The 25,162-nt window shown below is 39.6% G+C and overlaps 2 protein-coding genes across 5 annotated transcripts in view; one reads left to right on the top strand and one right to left on the bottom strand.

The window, feature by feature from the left end:
• babam2 (BRISC and BRCA1 A complex member 2) overlaps positions 1–21,588 on the bottom strand; it is a 70,341-nt gene extending 48,753 nt beyond the window's left edge. The window contains exons 1-5 of one of the 2 annotated variants that reach the window (XM_010736383.3): positions 21,462–21,588; positions 20,681–20,837; positions 19,255–19,331; positions 14,672–14,766; positions 400–594 (exon numbers count right to left, since the gene is read on the bottom strand). In XM_010736383.3, the coding sequence (XP_010734685.1) occupies positions 400–594; positions 14,672–14,766; positions 19,255–19,331; positions 20,681–20,817 (504 nt within the window). In that variant the 5' untranslated portion in view covers positions 20,818–20,837; positions 21,462–21,588. Of the gene's footprint in view, positions 1–399; positions 595–14,671; positions 14,767–19,254; positions 19,332–20,680; positions 20,857–21,461 lie in introns of both variants that reach the window. The other variant, XM_010736384.3, reaches the window with a different exon arrangement.
• rbks (ribokinase) overlaps positions 20,921–25,162 on the top strand; it is a 38,823-nt gene continuing 34,581 nt past the window's right edge. Inside the window, exon 1 of one of the 3 annotated variants that reach the window (XM_019267556.2) lies at positions 20,921–21,146. In XM_019267556.2, the coding sequence (XP_019123101.1) occupies positions 21,084–21,146 (63 nt within the window). In that variant the 5' untranslated portion in view covers positions 20,921–21,083. Of the gene's footprint in view, positions 21,147–21,719; positions 21,856–25,162 lie in introns of those variants that run through there. The other 2 variants (XM_027274682.1, XM_010736382.3) reach the window with 2 other exon arrangements.

Below are 25,162 nucleotides of genomic sequence, written 5' to 3'. Positions count from 1 at the left end.
CTGGAAATCATGCACCATGGGGCAGCACATTGTGAATGGTGATTCAAAATGATTCAAATGAAAAGCACATGATTTTGACTTGACACCAGTCTTTGTGTACAATCAAACAGGAAGTCAGATTACATGCCGTTTCCGATGGAAATTTCCTCTGAGGTCTGCATACCAAAGTCTGTAATCATGTCTAAGAATGTGATTCTAGGAATAGCACTTAAAAAAAAAAAAAAAGGCATATGCATAGGAGGTAAAGCCAAACCTTGCTCATATGATTAAAAAACTGACCAAGATTTAGGAATAAGTGTTTCCAAAGTAACCTTTTCGTTGGAGTATTTTAATCACATGACCCTCCCTTGGTTCTGTAAAATAAAAGGACATCACAAACACCATTAAACCGTTGCCTACCCAGCTGTTCTTGCGTCCGGCGTAAATCTCCATGTTGCGGCCATAGTTGGGATCCTCCAGCAGGCTATCGTACTCAAAGAGCAGCCGGGAGCTTTCTCGCAGACGCTGGCACTGGTAGTGGTGGTACTGCTGGATAAGCTCCTTCACCAGCTGGAGCAAACATTCTGGGTTTCCAGCATCCCACTGGACCAAGTGCTGAGGTAGAGAAGAGGAAGCGGCATAAGGACAGACATAAGAGACGCCAATCATCATTTTTTTGTTTGTTTCATGTTAACAACATGTTAGCATGTTAAATCAATAAAGAATTATTATAATTACAGAAAGCAAATGGACTGAAGGGATTAGCTGCCATATTTGGCATCTAGTCCATTTTTTGTTGGGGCAGATTTGGCAAGAAATCATCTGAACTGAATTTAGGCACACACAAAAAATAATGCAATATGGCATTGAAAACAAACAGGGTGTTATGCTTTAAGCACATACTGGAGATTTAAAGATTTCAAACGTCATCTCATGGCAACATCCTGAGACAAACTGGAGCCAAAGGGAACATTTGTTAATGCTGTGGATGAATACCAATTGTCTTGACCATGGACTTATTTGTTTCCAGTAATATAAAAAGATACACAGCACTCAAACATCCAGTCTGAATTTAGTGGCATACATGTGGTTAGCTGCAGAGCTGACCAGTTTGAAGAAGATTCTCGGTGGCACATTGTAAAAAGTTAAATAATAAATAATACTAATAAAGTGAGAAGGGATATCTGGGAAGATCATGGCAGAAGAAAAAAAAAGATTGGGCCTGGAAGAAAGAAAATGTCAGAGTAATAGCCTAATCCTGACAAGCAGCACTTCCCATTACCAGATCAGAAGGAAAGGGTTGTACAGGAGGATGTCCTGCTGCCACAGCCTGATTTAGATTGATATGGAAAAGTACTGAACCAGACCTCATCTATGTGCAGTTTTTCTAAACCACTGTTGCAGATAGCTATAGACATGTGTTAATAGAATGAATGAATATCATTTATTTACATGATATTTTATCATCATTTAGTGTATCTTACATGATGTCTAAGTGGTCCACTGTGCACACGACCAGTTTGGAAATTCACAGGACTACAATCTTAGTACAATCTACAATCATACACAACCAGCTATCACATATGAGTAAGCAGAACTGACCAAACATTCTACCAAAGTTTTTCCTCTCTTCTGGGGAACCCGTCCATTGACGCGCAGGGAATAAAATGCTTAAAACTAATGTACACTGTGCACAAATACATTGCAGAAAACATGTCAGGTCTTATGAAGTCAAATGGATGGTTGCTAATGGAGAAGTGCAGCATGCAAATATAGACCAAAGCCAAACATTTGTTTTTAAATGGTTTCAATTGAATTTAATGCAATGTTTAAACCTTGACAAGATTTGATACACAAATCACAGAAAAGTAAGAAGAAATTTCCTCTCTGTCCAGTTGAATGTGCTGAGGATGTTAGTTTTGGGGCGTGACGTAGGTCTCTCTGAAACCCTTGAGTCTGGATTCCTTCACCAACTCATTCTGAAAGTGAAATACTGCTGGCAGACTCAAACTGTGAGTAGACGAAAAAAACAAAACAAAAGGCATGTAACCTCATGACATAACTGCCTTTCCAGAGTAAATGTGTAACTCCAGTGTATCATTGTTTTTCCCCACCTTGTTGTAGCACTCAAGCCAGTTAAATACAGGTCAACCTAAATATGATGAGTAAATTGGAAGAGAGAGTCATTTTGGTGGGTACTGAGTAGGAGGCAGGATTAAAAGGAGCTGGAAATACCGTAACCATTAATAATACCCATTACATTAAGGTGTCAAAAGAATGATGTCTTTGACTTGGATTAGCATGTCTTCCTGACTGTCTTTGGGTCTGTCTGCCTGCCTGTCTGTCTGGCAGCCCATATCAGCCCATTTAAGAAAGCTTCCATTGTTTTAGAGCGACTCACCACCACCTCCCCTTTGCCATGGGAGAAGGGAGGCGGTGGCAAGGCCAGGCTAAACAGAGACAGTGACCTCATCATTCCTGATCCACCAGTGGTTACCAGCAATACCGGGATTCCCGAAACGAGGGGGCGACGCAAACAAGGATGGGCATTGTCCAAAAGAGGCAGTCAACGCTCCAGGGCAGAGCGAGCTGAAACTGAGGAGAGACTGGGACGAAGTGCTGTGTCAGGGATTGTGACACAGAATATTAGTGAAACTCTACTGGGGAGGAGGAGAGGCAGGGAGGAGACATCAGCTGTAGAGCTCAAGTAAGCCAAGGCCAATGAAAACAGGTTTGAGTTTCATTGGTAGGCGATAACAACTCTGTCAACAAAACTGAACTTCTATAATAAAATATGTGAAGTGAGGAGAGCGGCAGTACAACTTTATCACGGTTTAAATGATAAAGTAGCTTTGCACATACCTGAGACAGAGATCTGTTGTTGTTAAGTGTTATTCAGAAAAAGCACAGGGACAAGAAATCTTCCTGTATGTTTGGACAGGAGCGCAGAAGAAACACTCCCTCCATAATTACAGTTAAGGTTGCTCAGTAGTTAACCTCAACTGCACCCGTGGAGCTAAGCTTGTCCAGGGCAGCTCCCAGGTGAAGCAGGGTGTTGCTGGAAGAGGGCTAGGTTGACTTCTCCCAGTGTAAACAAAGGCTATTATACATATTTTAAGAGTCTACAGACATGCTACTAAGGTACACCAATGCTTTGAGCTAAATGCTAAAATGACCACATACGGACAATGTTAACAGGCTGGTGTTTAGTGAGTGTAATACTTACCATGTTCACTCTTTTTTTAACATGTACTGCTGAGAAGTTTTGAAAGTATCTTGTCATAAACTAAAATATTGGACAGATATTTTTAAGTCAATGTAAAGACAATATCAAGATTTCTTTCAAAACACATTAAATATGTTGGAAAATAGTTGCTGAAAACATGTGAAAAGACTTTGAACGATATATTACTGAAATGTGGAGTTTTTCACCAGTTTTCAGGATTTTGTGGGCGGTCCTAAAGGGTGGCTCGATGACACGCTGAGGCCACCCTGAGCATACCCCTGCACCCCTAGCAGAGAAATAAATTCATCGAACTCAAAGTTTTTTAAAGTTAGTCATGTCATTTTCTGAACTCATCTGAGATGTTTCAGTCGCATCAGAGTTGCTCCTTCACTGCTTCCACAAGTGGGCCTGGAGCTGAGAATTCATTTTACACGATTTTGACTCCTAATTTAATAAACTTTTTGATATTTTGAATCATTCAAATTTAGCTGGAAATGTTTAATAACGCTTACTTCTTTGGTCTGACAAACTCAGAAAACATATTTATTCTTTACATTGGCTTTAATCTGATGGTGGGGATTACCAAGTGGAAATCCATCCAATACTTTTTTTAACAAAAACTGTCAGTCTCATGGTGGTGCTAGAGCAAATCAGTATTCAACATCTAGGAAACGGGAATAATCGGTTTTGATATTTCAGTCTGGCATAAAAAGGTCGCCTGACCAACTGACAGACAAAAACCAGATCAGTGTTCCGTCAATGTGCCATCCCTATGAACTCAGTCACGGGCAATATCAGGACACCGGTTTCATCTTGTATTGTACAGAATGTACTTTAAGTTAACAAGGCTGAACGCGGTGAAAAGCACTGGTCGAACATTGAGGGAGAGACGGTGAAAAGCACTGAGCCACAAAGCAATGTCCGTGTGTTTGTGTGCAGACATGCGAGTCCAGTACAGACTCTTCACTGAATTGATTTTATACGCTCTGCTGAAGGCTGTGTGTGTCAAAACAAATCTATGTTTTTTTTGTTGTTTTTTTTTCATTCATGAACAGGATAAGCCCTGCGGAAAAAATGTACAGATTTGATACATTTATAAAAAATTTAAAAAAAACAACAACAACAAAAACAACCATGGCCTCTACATCACTCTGTATGGGAGAAATATCTTTCTTAGGGCTTTATCCACAGGAGGTAGATATCATAGCCCTAAAACAATACTCCCTGGTTCAATCTGGCCTTTATAATCCAATTATTTTGTCACAACACCCTGGCTAAACCAGTGTCATATGATTAAGCCTAAACTTGGCTTATGATAAAACCTGTCACCTCTAATAAATAAACCACTGATACCTTCCATTTTTTGAGAAGAGCTCATATCTGTGAGAGAAGCCATTTATAATCGTATTACCTTAAGATATTAGGATTTGATTTATTATCAATGTTAAACACTGCTTATTAAAAATATATTGGATTAGCATTAGAACTTAGCATTTTTGGTTATTCATGGTAATACATGAATACCCAAAGTGTGTCCAAGTCGGTGTTAAAAACACAGTCAAAATAGCACAGTTGGTAGACATAAATATTCTAGAACATTATGCCTTTTAAAAAGGAAATATTTGTTCTTTCTACCTGTTGATTAATTTACTCATTACACCTTTTCAAATTAGACAGGCAGGCTGGCAGTGTGTGGATTTGAGCTCGAAGGGAAAGGTAGGAAAGTAGTTCATAACGAAACATACATATGTCAAATGAATGTATAAGTCATGATAAGCAAATATTTTCTTGGTACCAAATGAGGTAAAAATTCATTATAAGGATTTCATTCAGAAATCTACTAAAAAAAATGTAATAAACACTTAGGAGTTTACAGCCATGCTAGCAGCTCTGAGAGGGTGTGTGTGCAAATCAATCTCACTGTTGTGCGAGGGAAAATATCCATCAGAATCTATCCTCTGGGGAACACGAATATTTGTACAAAATTTCATTGCAGGCCATCTAATCGGTGTATAGATATTTCGGTTTGAACCAATGTGGTGGGCGTGCCGCCTGACAGACATCTCTACACAGCCACGCCACTAACATGGCTAAAAACAACCTACCATGGAGTATAGTTTAAATAAAGAGAAAACTACTTTGTTTACATGTTTAAATGACTTATTGCATCAAACTTGTTTTTATTTCAACAAATGTCACGGACCAGTGATTTCTGCAAGCTACAGTTTTGACGTATTGTAAATATGTTGGGGATGAGGCAAGAACTCAACAGAAACAGTGTTTTCCTTTAAGAACAAAATGTACACCTAAATTGGGCATGTTCACACTGAATAGACCCAAGTTGACAGAATTATGTCTTCCTGTGCCATCCGTCTGTACCATCTTCGATCCAATATTTATCTTAGGCCGATGAGAGAGGGACTGGCATCTGAAAATGCAAGATAATTATATAGGCCAAGAGAAGATATTTGTTTTTACGTCTTAAATGTGATTTTTATAGATGCTGGCAACCTGATCCAATAAATCGCTGTAGACTTGAAAGTGTGAGGCATTAAAAAACTCCCAAGTATTAAATTAATCTCTGTTAGTCTCTAATTCAAGTGTGGGCTCACACCCTGTTTCGCCCCCGGAGTGTGCCAAGTCTAAGATCATGCTAAATTGCTCTTGTCATGTGTTTAAGACACTTGGCATTCTCAGCCGAGTGTTTTTTTCACTGCGATCCGTGCGGTTTGTGTCCAACACAGTACAACTTGTTGACAGAAATAACACTTTCCTGACTACTTTTAGTGTGGTTCAGTAACTGCTTCAGCCCAGTATCAATCCACTGTGAGGGCTGATACTATTGTCCCATCTTGATCTTGGCACTTGCGTCTCTTGTTTACTTGCATCCATCAGCTGGTGTTTAGGAATTGCCAAGCCCCTTTTCACCAGCCATCCCTGGTCGTGAACAATAGCCTGCCTACTAAAAGCATTCCCAGACCTGTCAGTGAGCCCTGCCAATAATAAACCCTAATAAAAGCTGGAACACATTATTCCTAAAAGCGGGAAGGAAGCAGGAGCAACAGTTGGTACACTATGCCCAGGTTGACAGAATCTTGTTTTACGGCCCATCTGAGGTCCATTGTTAGAAAAGTAACAGGGGACGAGCTGGAGCAGCAGATAGGAAACGCTCACCAATGCATGGCATTCAGGATTACCAGGGGGTAACGTGAAATTGGGAATGTTTCCTTTTCCTTGTCTGGACAGTGCTTACATTGGCTCCACACACCATTTTCTTTGTGGGAGTTGTCCCGAAATCCAGATTACAAAACAATGTCTTATTGTACAAGAACACAACTTCTCTGAGGAGAGCTTAATTTTCTAAATAGTGGGAAAATAAGACATTTCTACTGCAATATAACAACATTTCATGTAAGACAGCAGGACAAATTACTAGCTAATGAGTTTGACTGTCATAAAAGCATCAGTGGATAAAAATTGTAAACAAATCCAATGGAAAGACCAAAATTCTACTCATACTATTCAAGTTTAGGTCAAGTGGCAGATAAGTACAGTGCTGCAGGAAGGAGTCCTAATACCTGGAAATGGGTTAACATTTTTGCACTTCCGGTTTCCTTGTCTTGAAGTCAATGGCTTTCTGGATAGATGCCTGAAATACGATCTGAGGTCATCACAAGCTGAAGAGTATTCATGTTTTGTTCTACAGCATAAGATTCTTGAATTTTGAAGCTTTTCCATATCGTACAAAAGCTCAGTGAGACTACAGAGGTTGCCTGGGACATTAAACGTCATCATGCCGAACGTTTAATACCACCACATAACATAGCAGTGGCGAATGTGCCGTCGATCTTTTATCACCTAATGTTAGCTTTTTACTCCCTGTGACTGTTTATGCCTCAGAAATCATAAAGGTGGTGTTCATTTGTGAAGATTATCCTTCTGAGATAAACATGTAAACTTAAACTTTTGTTTGCCACAGAACTTGCCCAGGTGAGGGAACAGAGTCAAGCAACAACAAATCTACACAATGCAGTAGAGACCATTTGTGGAATTTCCAATGTGACTAGACAGAGCCTGCCTGTACCACACAGCAAAGTTCTGCAGGATATATAAGTGGAAACATGTTGATACCGTATCTAGAGAGGCCATCGAGGCTAACCCTCTGCTATTGGGCACTTAGGAACACAGAGTGAACAAGATGCAAAACACTGGGGAACTCCCAAAATGTTTAGTGCCTGAACGCATCACTGAACAAGTCTAGACCAGACAAATGATACATTACGCACAAAGAAGGGGACAGGGGGCAGACAAATAGTAGTATTAGGTGAGTAAAAAGAGAAGTGCAATTAGAGATAACTGTTTTATGTGCTGCATACTTACTTCTATCTCACGGTACAAGATAAAGAGTGTTTTTAATGTTCTTGTTGTTGACTACATGTCTGCAGCAATGAAGTATCAAAAGCAATAACATACTGTAAAGGGTTACATTAGTAAAGGATTCTTCACGTTCAATAACACTTACTGTTTGACATTAAATGCATTTAAAATGCTCAAAAGTTGAAAAGAAATTTTCATGATTTCTTATATTGTATTTGCACAATTGCAATACCTCACTGGTGTGTATGTGAGTGTATACACCAAATCATGGAAGGGTGTGGATGGCAGACAATTTATGATTACAGAAGAGTGCATCACAATCACAAAGTGATCATACCACCAAAGCAAATATAAGCAAACTGCCTAATCTGATGTGCGAGTTTAAAGCCTCCTATGTCCAAATCTTTCAAGGAATTTATATTTCATGCAAATATTTATATAACGCATTAAGATAAAATCAAAGTCTGTTCTGTAGTCTGTACTGAATTAGAGAAGAAAAAAGTACCAGGTTTCACAACAGCACATCTTTTACGTCAGGGATTTCAATAGTATTTCGCTCCACCTTCCCTCCCTCCTTTCCTGTCCACGTCTTTGTCATTTCTTCCTCTCTGGTCAGTTTTCCCAGCAACTCATAAGCAGACCTATTCTGTTGTATTCCTGTCAGTCTGGGGATTATGCATCTTTCCAAACTCCTCTCCCCTGGGCTAATGCCCAAACATTATTAGTTATACTGACTGGAATATGGTGTGTTGTCACTGGTAAACCAGTAGAAATAGTAATTAGAGAACGAAATGGCAACACCATGTAAGAATCATAGAACACAATTACAACAAAATGTTTCACCCACCAGTGTCTACTGCTGAAAAGCATGAGGCAAATAACTGACAACAATACAAATAAATGAACACAAGCTTTCTGTTTACGTTATGAATAGCATTTTTTCTACATGTCCAAGTCTTGGTGTATATTATTTGTTGGCTAAGTCGAAAGAAACTGCAGTACAGAAATACCAAACTAGGTTGGAACCATTTACAGTACACAGTCAACAAAGAGAAACACTGACGCACTGAGAAGTTTATCATGCCAACATGTTTTCCCCCCATAATAATGCAATAATAGATCAAACATCAGACCACCAGACAAAAAAACCCCTCTGTGTGGTCATTCTGCTCAATATCCATTTATTACCCATATCAGACCCATAACATCATGTCCTTTATTTGCAACCAAAGTGCAATGTAATTGTATGGAAGGAAGGTTAATGAGACTCTCAGAGACTTCATGCTGGCCCGGTATATGTATATGCAGTATGAGTGTATGGCGGATCTTGACTCTCAAGCTCTGCTTTCATTCTTCACACTATGCCTGTTGCTTTTAATGCCTACAAACCAAGCAGCAACCTCTGTGGCTGTGAAATGAAACCAATGTAAAAGTGCCAAAAACTGCAGTTCCTTGAATGGCCACTTGAGGTTGGCTACATAAAGTAAGTCAGTCTCCATAAGCTTTCATGTTAAAATGTCCAACATTACAGCAGAAATAAACATGTTTACAGCCTGGTACAAAAACAAAACTGTTTTGGTCTCCATAGCTAATTTCATTACTCATAATAACTGTATTGAGTCAGATTTTTTATTTGTTTTAACTCAACCATTAAAATGATATTAAGGCTGACAAGTATGCTTTAATTAACAACATGATTGCTGTAATTGACCAGTAAGTGCCATTACAGATAGCTTGTTTGAACCAACAGACGCATTCAGTCTGCCAGAGGTCCACCAATGATCCCCATCTTTGCAAAATTTTAGATTAGCCAGAAAGCAGCAAAGGAAGGACTGCCAACATGGCGGTTGCCAAAGTTACAGATTTTGACCTTCAAAACAGCTATTAAGAAACCTGTGGGTGACATCACGCATACACTGTGCATTCTTTAAACTGTCAATAATGCAAACATCTGCAATATCATAAATACATTTGAGTAGAGACAGTCCAAAAGAGTGCACATTCAAGTGGGGCCATTAGAAACAGGGAAAGAAAAAACCTGTTTTCCCTTTAGATGAGCTTGAATGCCACCTTGTCAAACAAGTTAACTTCATTGAAGGGCTGGTGTATTTGTCTGCATTAGTTCTAGCTGTGTGTACCTAATTAACTGGAAATTGAGTTCTGAGTACTTTGTATACAGTACAAGTACTGTATACAAAGTACTGTGCACAGAGGCTAGACTCGGCCAGCCCAACAAGCCCTCTTAGTCACCCACCACATTGAGTTGGGTTTACATTAATTCAGTTCCCATCGTAAAAACCAACATTGCATGTTTATACTATTTAAAAACTTTAACTACAGTCTCTTCATGTTCACCACAATTAAGTAATCTGTGATGAGCCGCCTTTTAAATCCCAACTGGAATCAATAAAATTTTAGGTTACAGACAGCTATAAATGTGTCAGTGTGGTCAAGAGATGATTAAAATTGAAGGGGGCAATCACTGGTCAATTTAAGATTTCTTTCCATGTTAAAAAACAAACAAACAAACAAACAAAAACAATGGCTCCATCTCTGCCCAAATAAACCCATTAGACCAGCAGATGAGTTTCCACAGTCCAGAATTAGATTCATGAAGCCATTGCAAGACTCAACATGAGTGACCAGTTAAAAACAAGACTTACAGTATGTATATGAAAGCATGCTGAGGTGGGGAACTGCCCTGGTGGCCCATTACCCACAGTCTGGATGCCATTTAAGCCTACATTTGCACTTGACAATGAACCTTTGCACCCTAGCAACAATGCAACAGTGAACCTCAATAAATTTGTGGCAGACTTTGCTCATATTCCATGGCTCATGGAACTGTTCTGCTATAAAAGGTTTATTTGTGGTACATGTGGCCTCTCATCATCAAGCTGGAGTCTTTAAGTCTCTTTCATCCCTCGTGCATTGTGGTTTAAATGTTGAAAGGACTTTTCTTAATAATCACCAAGGATTGAGGATTTCTTCATTAGTGCTGCTGTAGTATTTTATGTCTCAGTGGGCTATACCTTCTAAAAAAGAAGCAAGGATTTTTGGGAGGTCAAATAGACCACTTTGTACTTTTCTAGGAGGGGTCACTACTCCACTGTAGGTGGCACCAAACATTGCTATTAAAACATTATACCTGGTAAACACTACAAAATAATAGAAATAAGCACATAATTAACACTGATTTTGTATTTTTAATGGTTATCTAGTAATCAGAGGGTTGATGATTCGAACCAGTCCCCATTCCAGTGTGCTTGAGCAAATACTGAAACTCTGATGGTCATAATGTTGGTGTGTGGATGTCTGTATGGGTGAGCTTAGTGTCAGTGAGTGTTTTTGGATACGAAGAATTGTACCGCTCCTGGTGAGCAGTTAACAACTTGCATGGAATGTAGGAATGTATTTATGAATGGCTGAATTTACCATTTAGCATTTATTTACTGGCCAACAGATTTATCACTTTGTCTCTGTTAACACCAGTATTAACACTAGTATTAAAATGATACATTTTAGTTCAAGCTTTATTTTTTATAGAGACAGCTGAAGAGTGACAGAAATGTGGGGAGAGAGATATGGGGAATGACATGCTGGAAAGAGCCACAGGTCGGATTCGAACCCTGGGCTGCCACGGCAAGGACTGAGCCTTTGTACATGGGGCGGCTGCTCTACCAACTAGGACACTGTGAACTCGAGCTCAAACCCTGGTTCAGTGGAAGTTTAACTTACTGCACATAAAAACATTTCATGGATGCCGCACCATACAGGGTTGATCTTGGAGATTTTGTGCATGTTTTAGTCCTGTTTTTTTTTCTCCTTTTCTTTTGCAACACCAGTACATTTCTCTGTCTAAACAGAAACAAGGATAACTAACATACTCCGGGCCTGGTGACAGCAGGGAAAAACACAAGGCTAAACAGAGAAGCTAATGATACCCTTGGCCAGCTGTAAACAAGAGTAATGTGTTGCTGAGACATCAAGAATTCAACCCGCCACTGACAGAGGACCTAAAATTAACCTAATGTTTAACCCTGCTGGATAACAAAGGCCTGAAGCATATTGCTTCTGAGATCCAAAAGTGAAATGCACTCCTGATAGATTTGATCTATTAAGAGTTATGTAATCATCAGTATAACACAATAATATTTTCATGGCATTACCAGTCGTCTTAAATAAATAGCTCAGATGTCTCTTAAACTGTCTGTTGTGCATTCTGCAGACACCTGGTCCATTTGTTTAAAGAGGATTCTTTCTAATTTCACACAGCCAGTGGTCAGTTGATGGTAAAAATTCCCCAGTGTATATGAGGGGGAATTTTAGGGAATTGCTGGGAATTCAGGATTTTTAAGACTTAGGGGAGGGATGTACTTACTGAAAATGTACAGGGAAGGAGGCAAGGAGCGTGTAGGAGAGGAGGCTCTGAAGCAGGCAGACAGACGAAGGAGGATTATGAAAGCATGAACAGCTAAACACAGCAAGAATACAAGCGCGAAAAATAAACAAGCGATGGGCTGCCAAGCACTGGCTCAGCAGAGGTACTTCCCCTTATGTGCACAGCTGGATTTGTTAGACGGTGAGCAATACTCCCCTCTCTTCTCCCAGACTCTGACACAAGCAGGGGAATTTAGCTCCTCCATGCTAGGCCGCTTCAAAAATAGCACTGGATAAACTGCATGGTGGTAGCTTAACAACAAGGAAGTACTGAGTGCCGATCTCCACTGAGGCCTAATAATCTCACTGTCCTGAGTCGAAGACAGACAATACACATGTCATTTATTTGCTTGACTTACAACTAATTTGAATAGAAATGAAAAGGTCCAGCTCAGAATCCCCAGGTATTAGGTTTATTTCGACCTGTTGTGCACCTCAGGATTTACGGATTCCAGCATGCAGCACCAACACAGGAAGTATGGTTGTCCTTTTGTCTATATGGTAAGGCAGACAGTGAGGGTATGGATGAGTTGTGTAGCACAACCCCAACTTCAATATTTCCTAACAACCAGGTGATTTTACTTGTTTATCCTTACCATGAACCATATTCTACCTCCCATAATCCATAACCTTCACTATGTAGTAGTTGTCATGTGCAGATACTGCAGAAAGTGAATGGCATTGAGAATAATCCATGGTTTTGCAGAATTGACCCAACTGTCCTGATGTTGAAGTCTTGTCTTTACCCTCAATCATGTCTTGGGGTTCCAAAAAAGAAAAGCACCAAAGTTCATGCCAATGAGTCCATCAACTTTTGCAACATGCTGGTCAAACAGAAGTACGAAAACATGGGCGTACGCATAACTTACGCTAAGAACTTTTGCACGTGCTTCCAACATTATTGTGTTATGACCTGTTGCAACAGTCCTGCGATGTGGTCAGTGGTACATGGAGAGGAGCAGGGTGTGGCAGAAGTTCACAAGTTTCCAATTTCAAGTTTTTAAACACTGACCCAAACAGTGCTGTTCAGTGGCTGATAAGTGAGTTTTTCCTGAATGCAACTACACAAATCATGAATAAATCATGATTATATAGTGATGAAGAGGAGGATGATAGCAAAGCCGACATCCATCATGAACAATTCCCCTAAGACTGTGGGGTCCTTACACAATTCCTTCAACAACAGACTACTAGACTACTACTACTACTACTACTACTACTAGACTACTTAAGACTACTACTCCCACTCCTCAGCTTGACTTTTTTCTATATATTACTTACTTGTGAGTAATTTCTTATCAACCTTGTGTATACGAGCTGCTGTGAAAAGCCATCAACCATCAGATTGTTACAAGAACTTGCAGAACTTTGAAGAACAGCTGGTACCATAAGAACAAATCAATTGGACGGCAACTAGTTAGCTTAGCTCCCACAGGCTTCGCCAAGAATTCTGTGTAAGTTAAGCAGCACGCATGCCAAGAGTCTTGTTCTTAATGATTTATGCTGTCAGTCAGATGGGTCTCTTTCTTTTAATGTTTGTAGCAGACGTACAACCAGTGTTTATCATTAGCATTTCAGGTTCTGAAACCGGTTTCCACATCTTGGTGGCAGGCAGGATACATTTTGCCACTGCTATGTTTGTGTAAAGTGGTTGTGTCTTTAGAGAAACCTGACTAACAGACAAGGAAGTCCACTGTAAAATGACATTGTAAAGTAGATTTTAGAATATCTCTGTAGAGTAAGATAACATTACTGAGTATTCCTTTCTACCTCAGACACTTCAAAGAACATGAAGTGTCTGAGGTGTGGTTAACACATGAATTCAGATTATCTGGAACTATCTGGTCATGTTGTAACCACTTTTTGTGGTTCAGCAGCTTGTATTAATATAGAACCATTAAAACCACACCCCAGTTGATACTAGTTGAGACAGTGCTGACGCAATAAGCTCTTCAAAACCAGTTCTCATATGAGACATACAATTATTTACAGAAATACAAAGTCTTGATCAAACAAACTTTGAAAAATGTTAATGTTAATGTTAAATTAAATGTTTCCTGGAGCCTAGCATTACCATGAATGTCATAATCTGTTGTTAAATGTCAATCATCCAAGTGCTGGATAATCTATACAGTCTTTATTACAGGGTAGGTTAACATGCATGTGTTACACAAACTAGTACAGCCCCTTTTATCCTGTTTAGGCTAGCTTGTTGGTGAATCATGGCTTCCCCGAGACGATCAAATTTCCAGATAAGCATTAAGTCAAAACAGAGTTTATGGTGTAATGAAATAACACTGCCAATTATTTCAACATCTCCAGCTATCTAATACTGCACAACCACACTGAGTGCAAGTTTGCTCTCACAAAGGGTGTATGCGGCACGGCTTCAACTCCCTCTGGCTACTGGAATCAGTGAAGTTGTGATTGGCAATTTCACACATCTGTCTAACATTTAGGACCACATAGGAGAGCCACGCAGAATGGCAAGTGAAACGAAAAAAAAGATTTTAATAAGCAGGAGAGTACAGAAAACAATTGCGGGGATACTGTGCAGCTGAATAATAAAATAAAAACATATATTGACTGCAAAATAAACAATGCAATAAATTAGCAGTTTAAAGTCTTGCAGAGAAAACTGATACTCACTGGTAGTTCTGAGGGTTCAGGGAGAAACTCTGCATCTTCTCCAAAAATAAAATCTGGTGGCAATTCTGGATATTGTGCATTGAATATGATATCCCCTGGAAGAAAAGATGGAAAACTGATTACCTGATTGATGCACGCTAACATGGACAACATGAATACCAAAACGTGTGCTTATTTGTGTGCCATAAAACGAACCACATCGTATTGTGGGATCAACCTTACTTTCATCTCAACCTCAGTCTTAACAAGTCTTTGTTGTTTAGAACTGGGACCTAAAATTTTGTTTTCAACAAATGAAAAAAATGTCATTTTTGTTTTTATTATTGAGGCAATCTGCCTTATGGAAAGTTTTTTTTATAACTTTGCTGAAACAAGGGAAACTGCAGTGGGAATAATTTGACATTATCTTAACCAAGTCAGTCTTGAATCTGAGCCTGACATGCAATGGCCTGTTAGGCAGCTGGGGTTTTTTTTTTTTTTCAGTGGCTGCCTTAACAACCGCATGATATGCAGCTGTTGAGCTCTAGTTTTTATTGAAGTACCTACAGTAATGAGCAAACTTGACATTTACCATAGAAATCACTCAAATGCTCCCTAACCGGTCTTTCTTGTAAAGATAATTGCATATGTACATTTAATATAGCACACAAAGCGACGTTAGAATTGAGCTTGATTTAAAGTTTGTGCATTGGGAATCTTAAAAAGAGCATGCTAAATGTGTGTTAAAATATTGTAATTACAGAAATGTATAATGCAAAGACTGGGAATGGCCCTGGCTGAGGACAAGACAACATGATTTAACACATTGCTGTGGCTGGTTCACGATGTTCTGATATTATGTTACACAATCCTATTTATGTGCAAGACTGTTCTGTTCTGCTTTTTTGTCGTTCCAGCAGCAGCAAGAAGAGACAAAACGTACACATATGGAAGTATTTTTCCACTGGAGAAGAGTCAAACATGGAGACGAGAGGATGTGCTGTAAATCTGTTACAAACCACTGGAGGTATGTCAAAGATGTACTGGCATGCTTCCAGAGGGAAATTGAGGTCTTGGAACTGCAGCCTTTGCAGGTTAAAACATAAGCTTTTATATGCTCCGCATAACGTGCCTTCTCAAAGTCCTGCTTCTATTTCAGACAGACATTTTACCGAGGTCACAGAGGGCGCAATACATACAACAACAAAGGCCACAAACTGTTGTTTAGCCGTACCAGCCACAGCGGTGTAGTAGAAGGGGGCCAGGCTTGTATTAATAGTGTTTAGCTCTGTGCAGAGTGTGCCATGTTTTTGCACGCTATCGGTAGGCAGGTCCACAGAACTGGCAGAAACCAACCTGCAGCCCTGCATCCTTGATTAAACAAACATTCTTCCTCAGGCCAAAGCACAGGAAGGTGCAGCAACTAGTACAACAGCTGCAGAGATGTCGCGTGACATGCCAGAGACCTAGCAGCCTGTTTTTTTTTTTTTTTTTTTTGTGAGGGGTGGGTTGCGGCTCTCATATCTGCGTGGATTAAAGACTTTTTTTTCCTGAACTATACTAACACAGCGTACACAGCAGTTTCTCTCAACTTAAAGACAGGGTAGATTTCTCTATCACAATCTAAAAAATCTGAACTCCATGCAGAAGTACTTTTTACATTATTCCAGGTGACTCAAACTACTTACTTAAGACATCAAACATTTCTTTCATGCAAACTGTGGGCAATAAATACTTAAGTCTCGTCTGGTAGATCTATAATCTTGTGCTCAGATGGTCAAACAATTTCACATGTTGCCACATCTAACTTTACATCTACACATTCCTCGAGTCTAGCATCAACAACCTGACAGGTCACCACAATTTCTGCCTGAACAGATTTTTAGCAAGTTTTTGCAAAATAAGCAAATCTTACTTCCCCTAACTAGACAGTTTCCCCCCCCCGACGTGACCACATTTGCGGCAAACTTTATAAACGGACGAACGAAACTTAACACACATGCGCTTCATGAACACAAAGTGCTACTGCAGACTCAGACCCCATCAACTCCAGCTTATACATATTTTTCATGTTTTTTTTTTTAAGATTAGCACGTTAACAGGCTCCTTTTTTTCTTTTGGTAACCCTCTGAAATGAGCAGGAATCTGGTCAAAGAACTTCTCAGTAACTCATCGGCCACAAAAATCGGTTTCGCCAATCTAGCTGACCGATCTGGCTCACTTGGCCTACTGTATCTTTGAAGTGGGTGAGATATGTGCCGCACACTGTGTCTGGAGATTTTGGTGAATATGAGAAATGATGGATGCACCTGTCAAGATAATTGTGTGTTTTTGCAATCTTTGATCTAAAATATCATTTGTGCTCATCTGCTGAATCAGTTCTTTCACAAAGTCCTTCAAGTGTTGAGGTTAAATGACTTTTCTTTACAATACCCTCAGAGTGATAGCATCTTCTCTGTACACACAGCCCTGAGATGGATCTCCTGAGTCACCATAATTCCAGTAAAACGAAGTTGAAATAATTCTAAACCATGATCAAAATCACTTTGCAACATCTAGTGATGTTGCTCATGAACATTAGAGAGTTCCCGAGAGTCTCTGATGTGGGGACTTGATTCAGGAGCAAGAGATCTTTCCAGTAAAAGTTCAGTGGCACAGTCTATGGCATGTTTACTGGCATCACTTTGGTGATTATGCATAACCATAATAAGAAAAATATTCATCTTGTTTTTGTGCTCTTTAAATTCCTGTGGGTGCTTTCAAACTTACTGCTGGCTTAGTAACTGCAATTACAAAACATTCCTACGGCAACGTTTGGTTAATTATGCATCTTCACGTGACACACAATGTTTATATGGTATTTCCATTGACTGTGTTGTTGGAATATTTTATTTAGCTTCTGTGCACAGATCTGGTTACTTTGAAACATTATTTTTAAAAAAGTGTGCTGAATATGTGCTACACATTTGTTGATTTCACATTTCACATCCACTGGTGTTAGAGACTTCAAGCTGGTGTTGACCTGAAGCTCAGGGTTTATGCAGGAATCCTGAGGTTACATTTAATACCATACCTTTTTAATACTTTCTAAATATTTTTTAAAACCTCAATGCAACTAGTCATATAGCAAAAACAGGATAGATAAATGGGGAGGCACACGCACTGTTACTGTTAACCCCTTAGTTATTGCCATGCAATAGCGTGCATGAGCTCCTATTTGACATCTGCTAAAGAAATAACACAATGCATAAGATTTCAGCACCACTCCACACATAACCATGTTCTCTAATGAAGACATTAAGTATAGGGCTGCAGCTATCGAATACTTTGGTAATCGAGTATTCTGTCAAACATTCTATCGATTAATCAAGTAATCGTATAAAATTATTATTCTCATTACTTTCGCTTTGCTGCATTTGTTTTACAGGAGGATGCTTGTGAACAGCTGTTCTATTGACACTTTTCTTTTTTGTCTTTTCAATGTAATTTTCAGTCAATGAAACCAAACCTTTTTTTGTGCAAAGCTTGTTTCAAGTTTTACCCCAGCAATCAACCATGTACAGAACTTTAAAGTATATATTTTTAGGCTCAGGATGAGGCTATATTCATGATTTTGTACCGTCATAGTAACCACAAACTTCTTATTGATTATCACTACAAAGTTTCAGGGCGTTCCCGTAACCATGGTAACTCACAGTGCCGGAGGAGAGGGAGTGACACTGAATGAAGCCGTTTTTACACAATAATGTCTGGACAAAGTCCAGAGTAGAGTCGTCGTTTCACACATGTAGCAACAACAGGAGACTCTGTGTGTCAGATGAGTTCTCACATGTTGACTAAACTTTACAAACCAAGTCTCAAAATGACGTCCCAGCTGAACTTTAGGGCCAATGCTCTGTGTTTAGATCCCAGCCTGGTGTGGGTCACACGCACGCTTTAAACAATACCATTGGCTGTGTGACAACCTGCCCATAAAAACACTGATCTCATAAATGGCCTCTGAACTCTAAATGACGGAAATAGCGACAGAGAATTCGAACTGGCAAACTTTTAACAAACAAACTTACAACAAATCACATGCTATTCTTAAAAATACCTCGCAATCAGACATTTAATACTTTTTAAGGGCCTTAATTTTCACCAAGTTGATTTACTACCTTTTAATAATTTTTAATACCCCACGGACACCCTGGAAACCACTTCTCATTTTCACATCGGCCTACTGTGAGACAGAAGTGGGTCTCTCAAGGATAATCAAGGCTGCATTGAGCAATACAATTAATTATTAAAGGTTGTTTTTAAAAGGCCCATTGCTCTACATAATCAATTAATTAACCTGCACACACTGGGTAAAAGTCAAAACTGAGTAAACTGTGCAATCAGCACGACTAAACTTGTAACTTTAAGGCTGTGAAGAGCCTTAACTGACCCCTGCTTCTATATCTAGAACTGCTACTACTTTGTGACTTAATAAGGCAAAGCCAAGTTTTGCTCATAGTTTCTCTCCCAATGTTTCCTCAAGGGCCAACAATAACAACAATTCATAAACGCAGGGCTCAATAAATATCAGTGGCTTTTTAGACTGGTGTGAATCGTTTACTTACATTTCAGGGTCTCTCCAGCGTAGGGGATGTGAAGTTTGAAGCGATCACAGCAGGGAGCGGGGGTCAGAGATGTACATCTGAACGTGACAACAGGAGATGATGTAAGAATAAGCAATTAACACTGTAACGGACAAGTGACGTAAAAAACACTTCAGTGTGAGTGTTGTTTAAACACAAACAGTTATCAAGTGTTCCTGGCAAGACATCCTCTTGCTAAGCTGATAGGACTTAAGCTTCCTGAATATGGTCTTGAATCAGGGACTACTCATTGCACCCATGGGATGTACGGCTGCTTGTTGCCGCCCCCGGAGCGTGGAGCCACTTCACGGCTAAATGATTTCTGCTGTTGTATTAACCCTAAACTTGTTAACGTGTTCGACTTTTCCTCATCTGTCAACTGTCATGGAGGATGTGTCAAAAACATTCAGTGCCAACAGTGTTGGTATCAAAAAAGACGTAAACAACACAGAGACGGCGCCATTTTGCACTAAGATTGTCTCATTTCCACGCAGACAAAAAAAAACTGTTCACACTATTACACTAACAGGTTATAAAAAATGCAAATCAAGATATTGACAATTAGAAAATGGTAAATTATAGAAATTTAGATCATAAATAATGTTTTATTTGTAAGTAATCATAACTTTTGGTTTAATGTTTAAGTGAATACTCATTGACTGACTAAGCTGATGGTGAATTTGCTTAGCAACAGTCAGTCCAACAAATCTACCCTCTCCTTAATGACTATCGTCTCCAACTTAAAGCAGTCTCTTGCCTTGTTTTTGCATTTTTAAAAAGGCGAGGCGGTTCATTCATGTAGCACTTTTCATAACGGACACCAATACCCACTGAAAAACCCAACAACTGGAGCAAATTGCAACAAAGCTGTAGTTACAAATATGGGTGGAATGACTACAGTCAAAGGTACAAGACGGTGCATAAACAAAAAACTAAAGACTGCGACTCTCAAGGAGCATTTTGAGCTAAAATGATGCTTTGTACAACCCTAATACATGTGGCAGTTTAAATATTGTCATAAGCAAAACTGTATGCATGACTATCCATAACCTTTAACTAAAATATTATCTCGGAGACATCCACGCTGCTACACCGAGGTAACAGTAAGGTTAAAATTTGCAGTGGCAAAGAATAGCTCCAAAACCAACCTACTACACCCACTTCACAACTCCACTATAGATCTGACTGCTCACACTCTAACGATGACTCATTGTGAACGTGTAAATATGTATGTACATGTGTGAATATTGAGCTACATGAAAATGTAAACGTTCTCAGGGGTTCCCCTTTATTCCATCCACCTTTCTCTTATCATTCAGCTGTCACTGTGATGCAACACAGAGACAGAGAAGACGGACTCTTGTGTTTTTGACATAGAGGACTCGGTGGTTCTTGAACTACTCCTCACCCGGTTTTCAAGTCTGTGACACGGAGACAGTTGGTGGAGTCGAGTCCTACGCGGCCGTTCCGCACCACGCTGCAAAGCAAAGGCCGCAGCTCAGGTGAGATCCGGTGCAGTGCGACCTCAGGGGACATGTTGTTCATGGTTATCCACTCTGAGAAGTCTGTGGAGACGCAGAGAGACTACTGGAAATTATTTGACGTCATTTATGAAAAACAGCACTGCTTACGTAACAAAAGCATCTTCATGTACTGCAGGTTGAAAAGGACATGACCCGGTCATGGTGTAGTGGAAAATTCGGTGACCACGTCAGAATGTGTTTCCTAATCTCAGACTTTAGCGTCCTAGGCGCAAAGCATTTCGGAGAAAATACGCTTTAAGGAGCACAATAGACCAAAGGTGACCAAGTATGTTTATCCACCGCAGTATTCCTGGAAGTTACATGATGGCGAAACCATGCGACAGTCAACAGGTGTGTGTGTGTGTGTGTGTGTGTGTGTGTGACACTGCGTGTCTCCTCTCCCTCACTGTGTAGACTTGTCACATTTCACGGGATACAATGATAAGCTGGCGCCTTGGTCATCTTTAACTGTTAACACTCAGTGACTCTAAGATGAGTTCATGTCGAAGTATCACCGACTGTAAACACTCGGTAGTGTTAGCCCAGCGTTAGCTTAGCACAGAGCGTAGCGTCAAATTTGCAACAGTCTGAACGATTAGCCCGCTTAAAACACAACGTGCTCGTTATTATCAGTGTAAATACAACGCTCGGTGTGTGTCAGAGTACCTGAAGGAGCTGGAAGTCAGATAATTTGAGCGTTAACGCCAATGTTTACTTCATGCTGTCAAAAAATATCCGGTACATGTTGTTTTGGGTCCTTTTCATTAGCCCCCCGTTATTAGCTGTCTGTGGTGATGCCTGTCGACAAAATGACTGTTTTCATCACCAGAGCTACTTTTCTCGGTGATATATGAAGCATAAAGTGTTTTTTTTTCGTTTGATATAATTACACATAAACAATTTAACGTGACACTGAGTGCATGCGCAGTGATTTGGGGACAACAGTGAGACTGGCATTAGCTGTGACGCTAGGCGGCTCGTCGTCGTGCACTCTGACCGTCACTTGTGTGCAGTGAGTGTTGAGTTGTGTCCACTCTGCAAGAACTCTTTTTAATTTAAGGTAATTATAATGTCACGTTTTTGTCTCAACACTGTTTATTTCACATTTCCTTTGAGTTTCTGACAGTTTATTCCACAGTGTTTCTACATTTCCAGTGTTGGAGAGAAGGTGTGTCACAGTTTCACAGATAATTACTTTAAAGTTTGCTTAATTCTTCCATTATGTGACATCTATCTTTTTATCTGACATCTGTGACACATTACCTATTTGCAAAATAAGGATCTGCACAGTAACCCAATACTACACGGTGTCTTTGTTCACATTCATGCCCCACATGTAACACTAGCCATTAAGATAACATTAAAATATGTCTTATAGATTAATACTACAGTTTAATATTCTATAAACTATATAATAAGTTATTTTATTTACAGCAGGCTACTTTAGTAAGTACCTAAAGGTCCAGCGTGTACAATTTAGTTGCAATCTCCTTACATCATCCTCACCTTCCTCGTGTAAAGGAGAAACAACACTTGAAAGGCCTTGTCTAGAGTCGGTATTTATTTTGTCTGTTCTGGGTTACTGTAGAAACACAGCGTTTTAACATGGCGGCCTCCATGGAAGTGGACCCGCTCCCACTGTAGAATATAAAAAAAGACAATTTTAAAGTAACAATGGTTCTTATTTTCAGGTGATTATACATGTATGAAAACATGGTTATGAATTTTATATACCATGTCTGCCCTATTCTGAAAATAAAGCCCCCCAATCTTACACACTGTACCTTTAAGCACCCACTTGAGTAGGTTAGTACATTAGTTACTTAAGTACCTGTATAATTACAGTAGCAATCAACTGTTTGGGCACAATTCTTCATTTGTATTATAATCTACATTGTAGATTAACATTGAAGACATCAAAACTGTGACATAAAAACTTAAGTTGTTGTCTATCGTCACTGTGTGTGATGCTGCTGCTGCTGCTGCACTGTAATTTCCCAGCTTGGGATAAATAAAGTATATCTATCTATCTAGCTATAACATCATGTGGTAAACAAAAAAGTTGTTGTAAAAAATGTTTTATGTTTTACATTCTATAAAGTAGACACCTTTTGCTTTGATGACAGCTTTGCACACTCTCCACATTCTCTCAGTTATCTTCATGAGGTCGTCACCTGGAATGGTCATCCAGCAGTCTTGAAGGAGTTCCTATATATAGCCTACTGAGCACTCGTTGGCTGCTTTCACTTCACTCTTAAAGAGTTTGGGATGAGTTGGACTAAAGAGTCTTTAGTCCCAAACCGTCTAAACCAATTGGGTTTAGGTTGGGTAATTGTGGACACCCAGTCATGTGATCACTCTCCTTGGCCAAATTTCCCTTAGAGAGCCTGGAGGTGTATCTTGCAGTCAAGTGCAAACCAGATGCAATGGCATGTCTCATGTACATGGATGCTGGATTAGTGTGCCTTGAGTTTTTAATAATCGCCTGCAGTCTGACCAGCAAGAACACCCCCACACCATCACACCTCCTCCTCCATGCTTCACAGTGGGAATAACGCATGTAGATACCATCCATTCACCTTCTATGTGTCTCACAACGACACAACAGTTGGAACCTAAAGTTTCAAATTTGGTCTCATCAGATCAAAGTACACATTTCCACTGGTCTAATGTCTGTTTCTCGTGTTTCTCGGGTCAAGCAGTTCTCTTCTTCTTGTTGGTCTCACTCAGTAGTGTTTCTTTTTTGCAGTAATTTGACCTTGGAGGTCTGATTCACACAGTCTCCAAACAGTTGATGTTGCTTGAATTGTTTGAAGCATGTATGTGGATCTCAGCCATTCATTCTTAATTTCTGAGGCTGGTAACTGTAATGAACTGATCTGCAGCACTCCTGGTCTTCCTTTCCTGGGTCTCATCAGTTTTATCGGAGTGTTTGGTGGTTCTACACATTCAAAGTTTTTGAAGTTTTTGCAGATTGACAGACGTCTTCATGTCTTGAAGTAATGATGAAATGTTGCTTCTCTTTACTGTCTCAAATGCTGGTGTGTGTGCAAATTCAGGATTGGTATGGTATACTACACCAATATATGTACATAAAAGTCTATACAACATAAAAGTCTTTCCAGACCTGAGGGTTTGATGACTGGCATATTTACTGGCACCTGTTGGGCTTGTACAAACAGGACAAATCTAACTTGGAAAATTCAAATGAAATATGACATAATTGTATCAGCAGCAAGATCAGTAGCAAAATCACAAATGGGAAATTCCATCTTCATGGAGGTGATTCAGAATTACCAGGAATAAGTCAGTATGCACAACAAAACAACTGCATCTCATTGTCCTGTCTTGTATAATAATAAATAATACACCTTGAAACAGCAAAGATATGATAATACAGTACGTGTATGATATGTTTGTTAGTTCTCATCCAACTGATTATGTAATTCATTCAATGGCATGAGGTGCTGTCCTATTAGTTCAGCATTCAGCTACATGTTGTCTGTTGAGTTTTCCTGTATTGTTAGGAAAAAGTGTCTTCTCCAAACTAAACATGGGGGGTGGGGTGGAATGAAAATAAAAGAAGTATTTTGGTGATTATAGTTATCATCTAAACTTCTGAAAAGCATTTTTTAAACATAAATGGTTGCATCATTGTAATAACAATCATTATCTGGTCTTAACGTCCCAACCAGACATAGGCAAAATATGTAATCTCACAAGTTTGTTTTTTTTAAATGGGTCCAACAATGTTTTATGGCTGAGTCTAAACTGCTAAACCCACTGTGTGCATCTTTGATTTGCATTCAGACTAAATCGTTCAAACGCATGACTGCTGCATGCTTTGTTCATGACCATAAATGTGTGTGTCAAATTATGGGTAATGGTTAAACGCCTTTTACATTAAGCTGTGTCTACAGATGCTTATTCGGGTTATCCAGCTACTATATGATAATTTGGTCTCAAATTTATCACGAAAGAGAGAGATCTTTAAGTGTTGCTGTTTCAAGTGGTAGGACAATGCACATCTCATAATATTCTTCTACAGTGGAGACGTTGAGGGTTCTAGGCTAGCTTTTCATGCCTGCTGAGGGAAGACAATATACTGTGAGATGTGGGAGAGAGAATTGAGCCATCCTGCAGCCAGCGGCCAGGCTTTCCAAGTCTTCCACTTCCTAGGCAGAGATTTGAAGAGATTAACACACTAGCGTTAGCTCTGATACAAGCCGAGGATTGAATTAATTATAGACTTTGCTGGGCTGCGGTGCATTCACGTGGTGTAGCATTGAAATACACCCCCCCCCTTACTTCACCCGCAATAAGATTGGAGCTTGTCCAACTAAGCCAGCCATGAATGCTCTATTTTT

The sequence above is a fragment of the Larimichthys crocea genome, chromosome XXIV (genome assembly GCF_000972845.2).
Source record: "Larimichthys crocea isolate SSNF chromosome XXIV, L_crocea_2.0, whole genome shotgun sequence".
NCBI lineage: Eukaryota > Metazoa > Chordata > Actinopteri > Sciaenidae > Larimichthys > Larimichthys crocea.
This window is presented reverse-complemented; position numbering and strand designations above follow the sequence as displayed.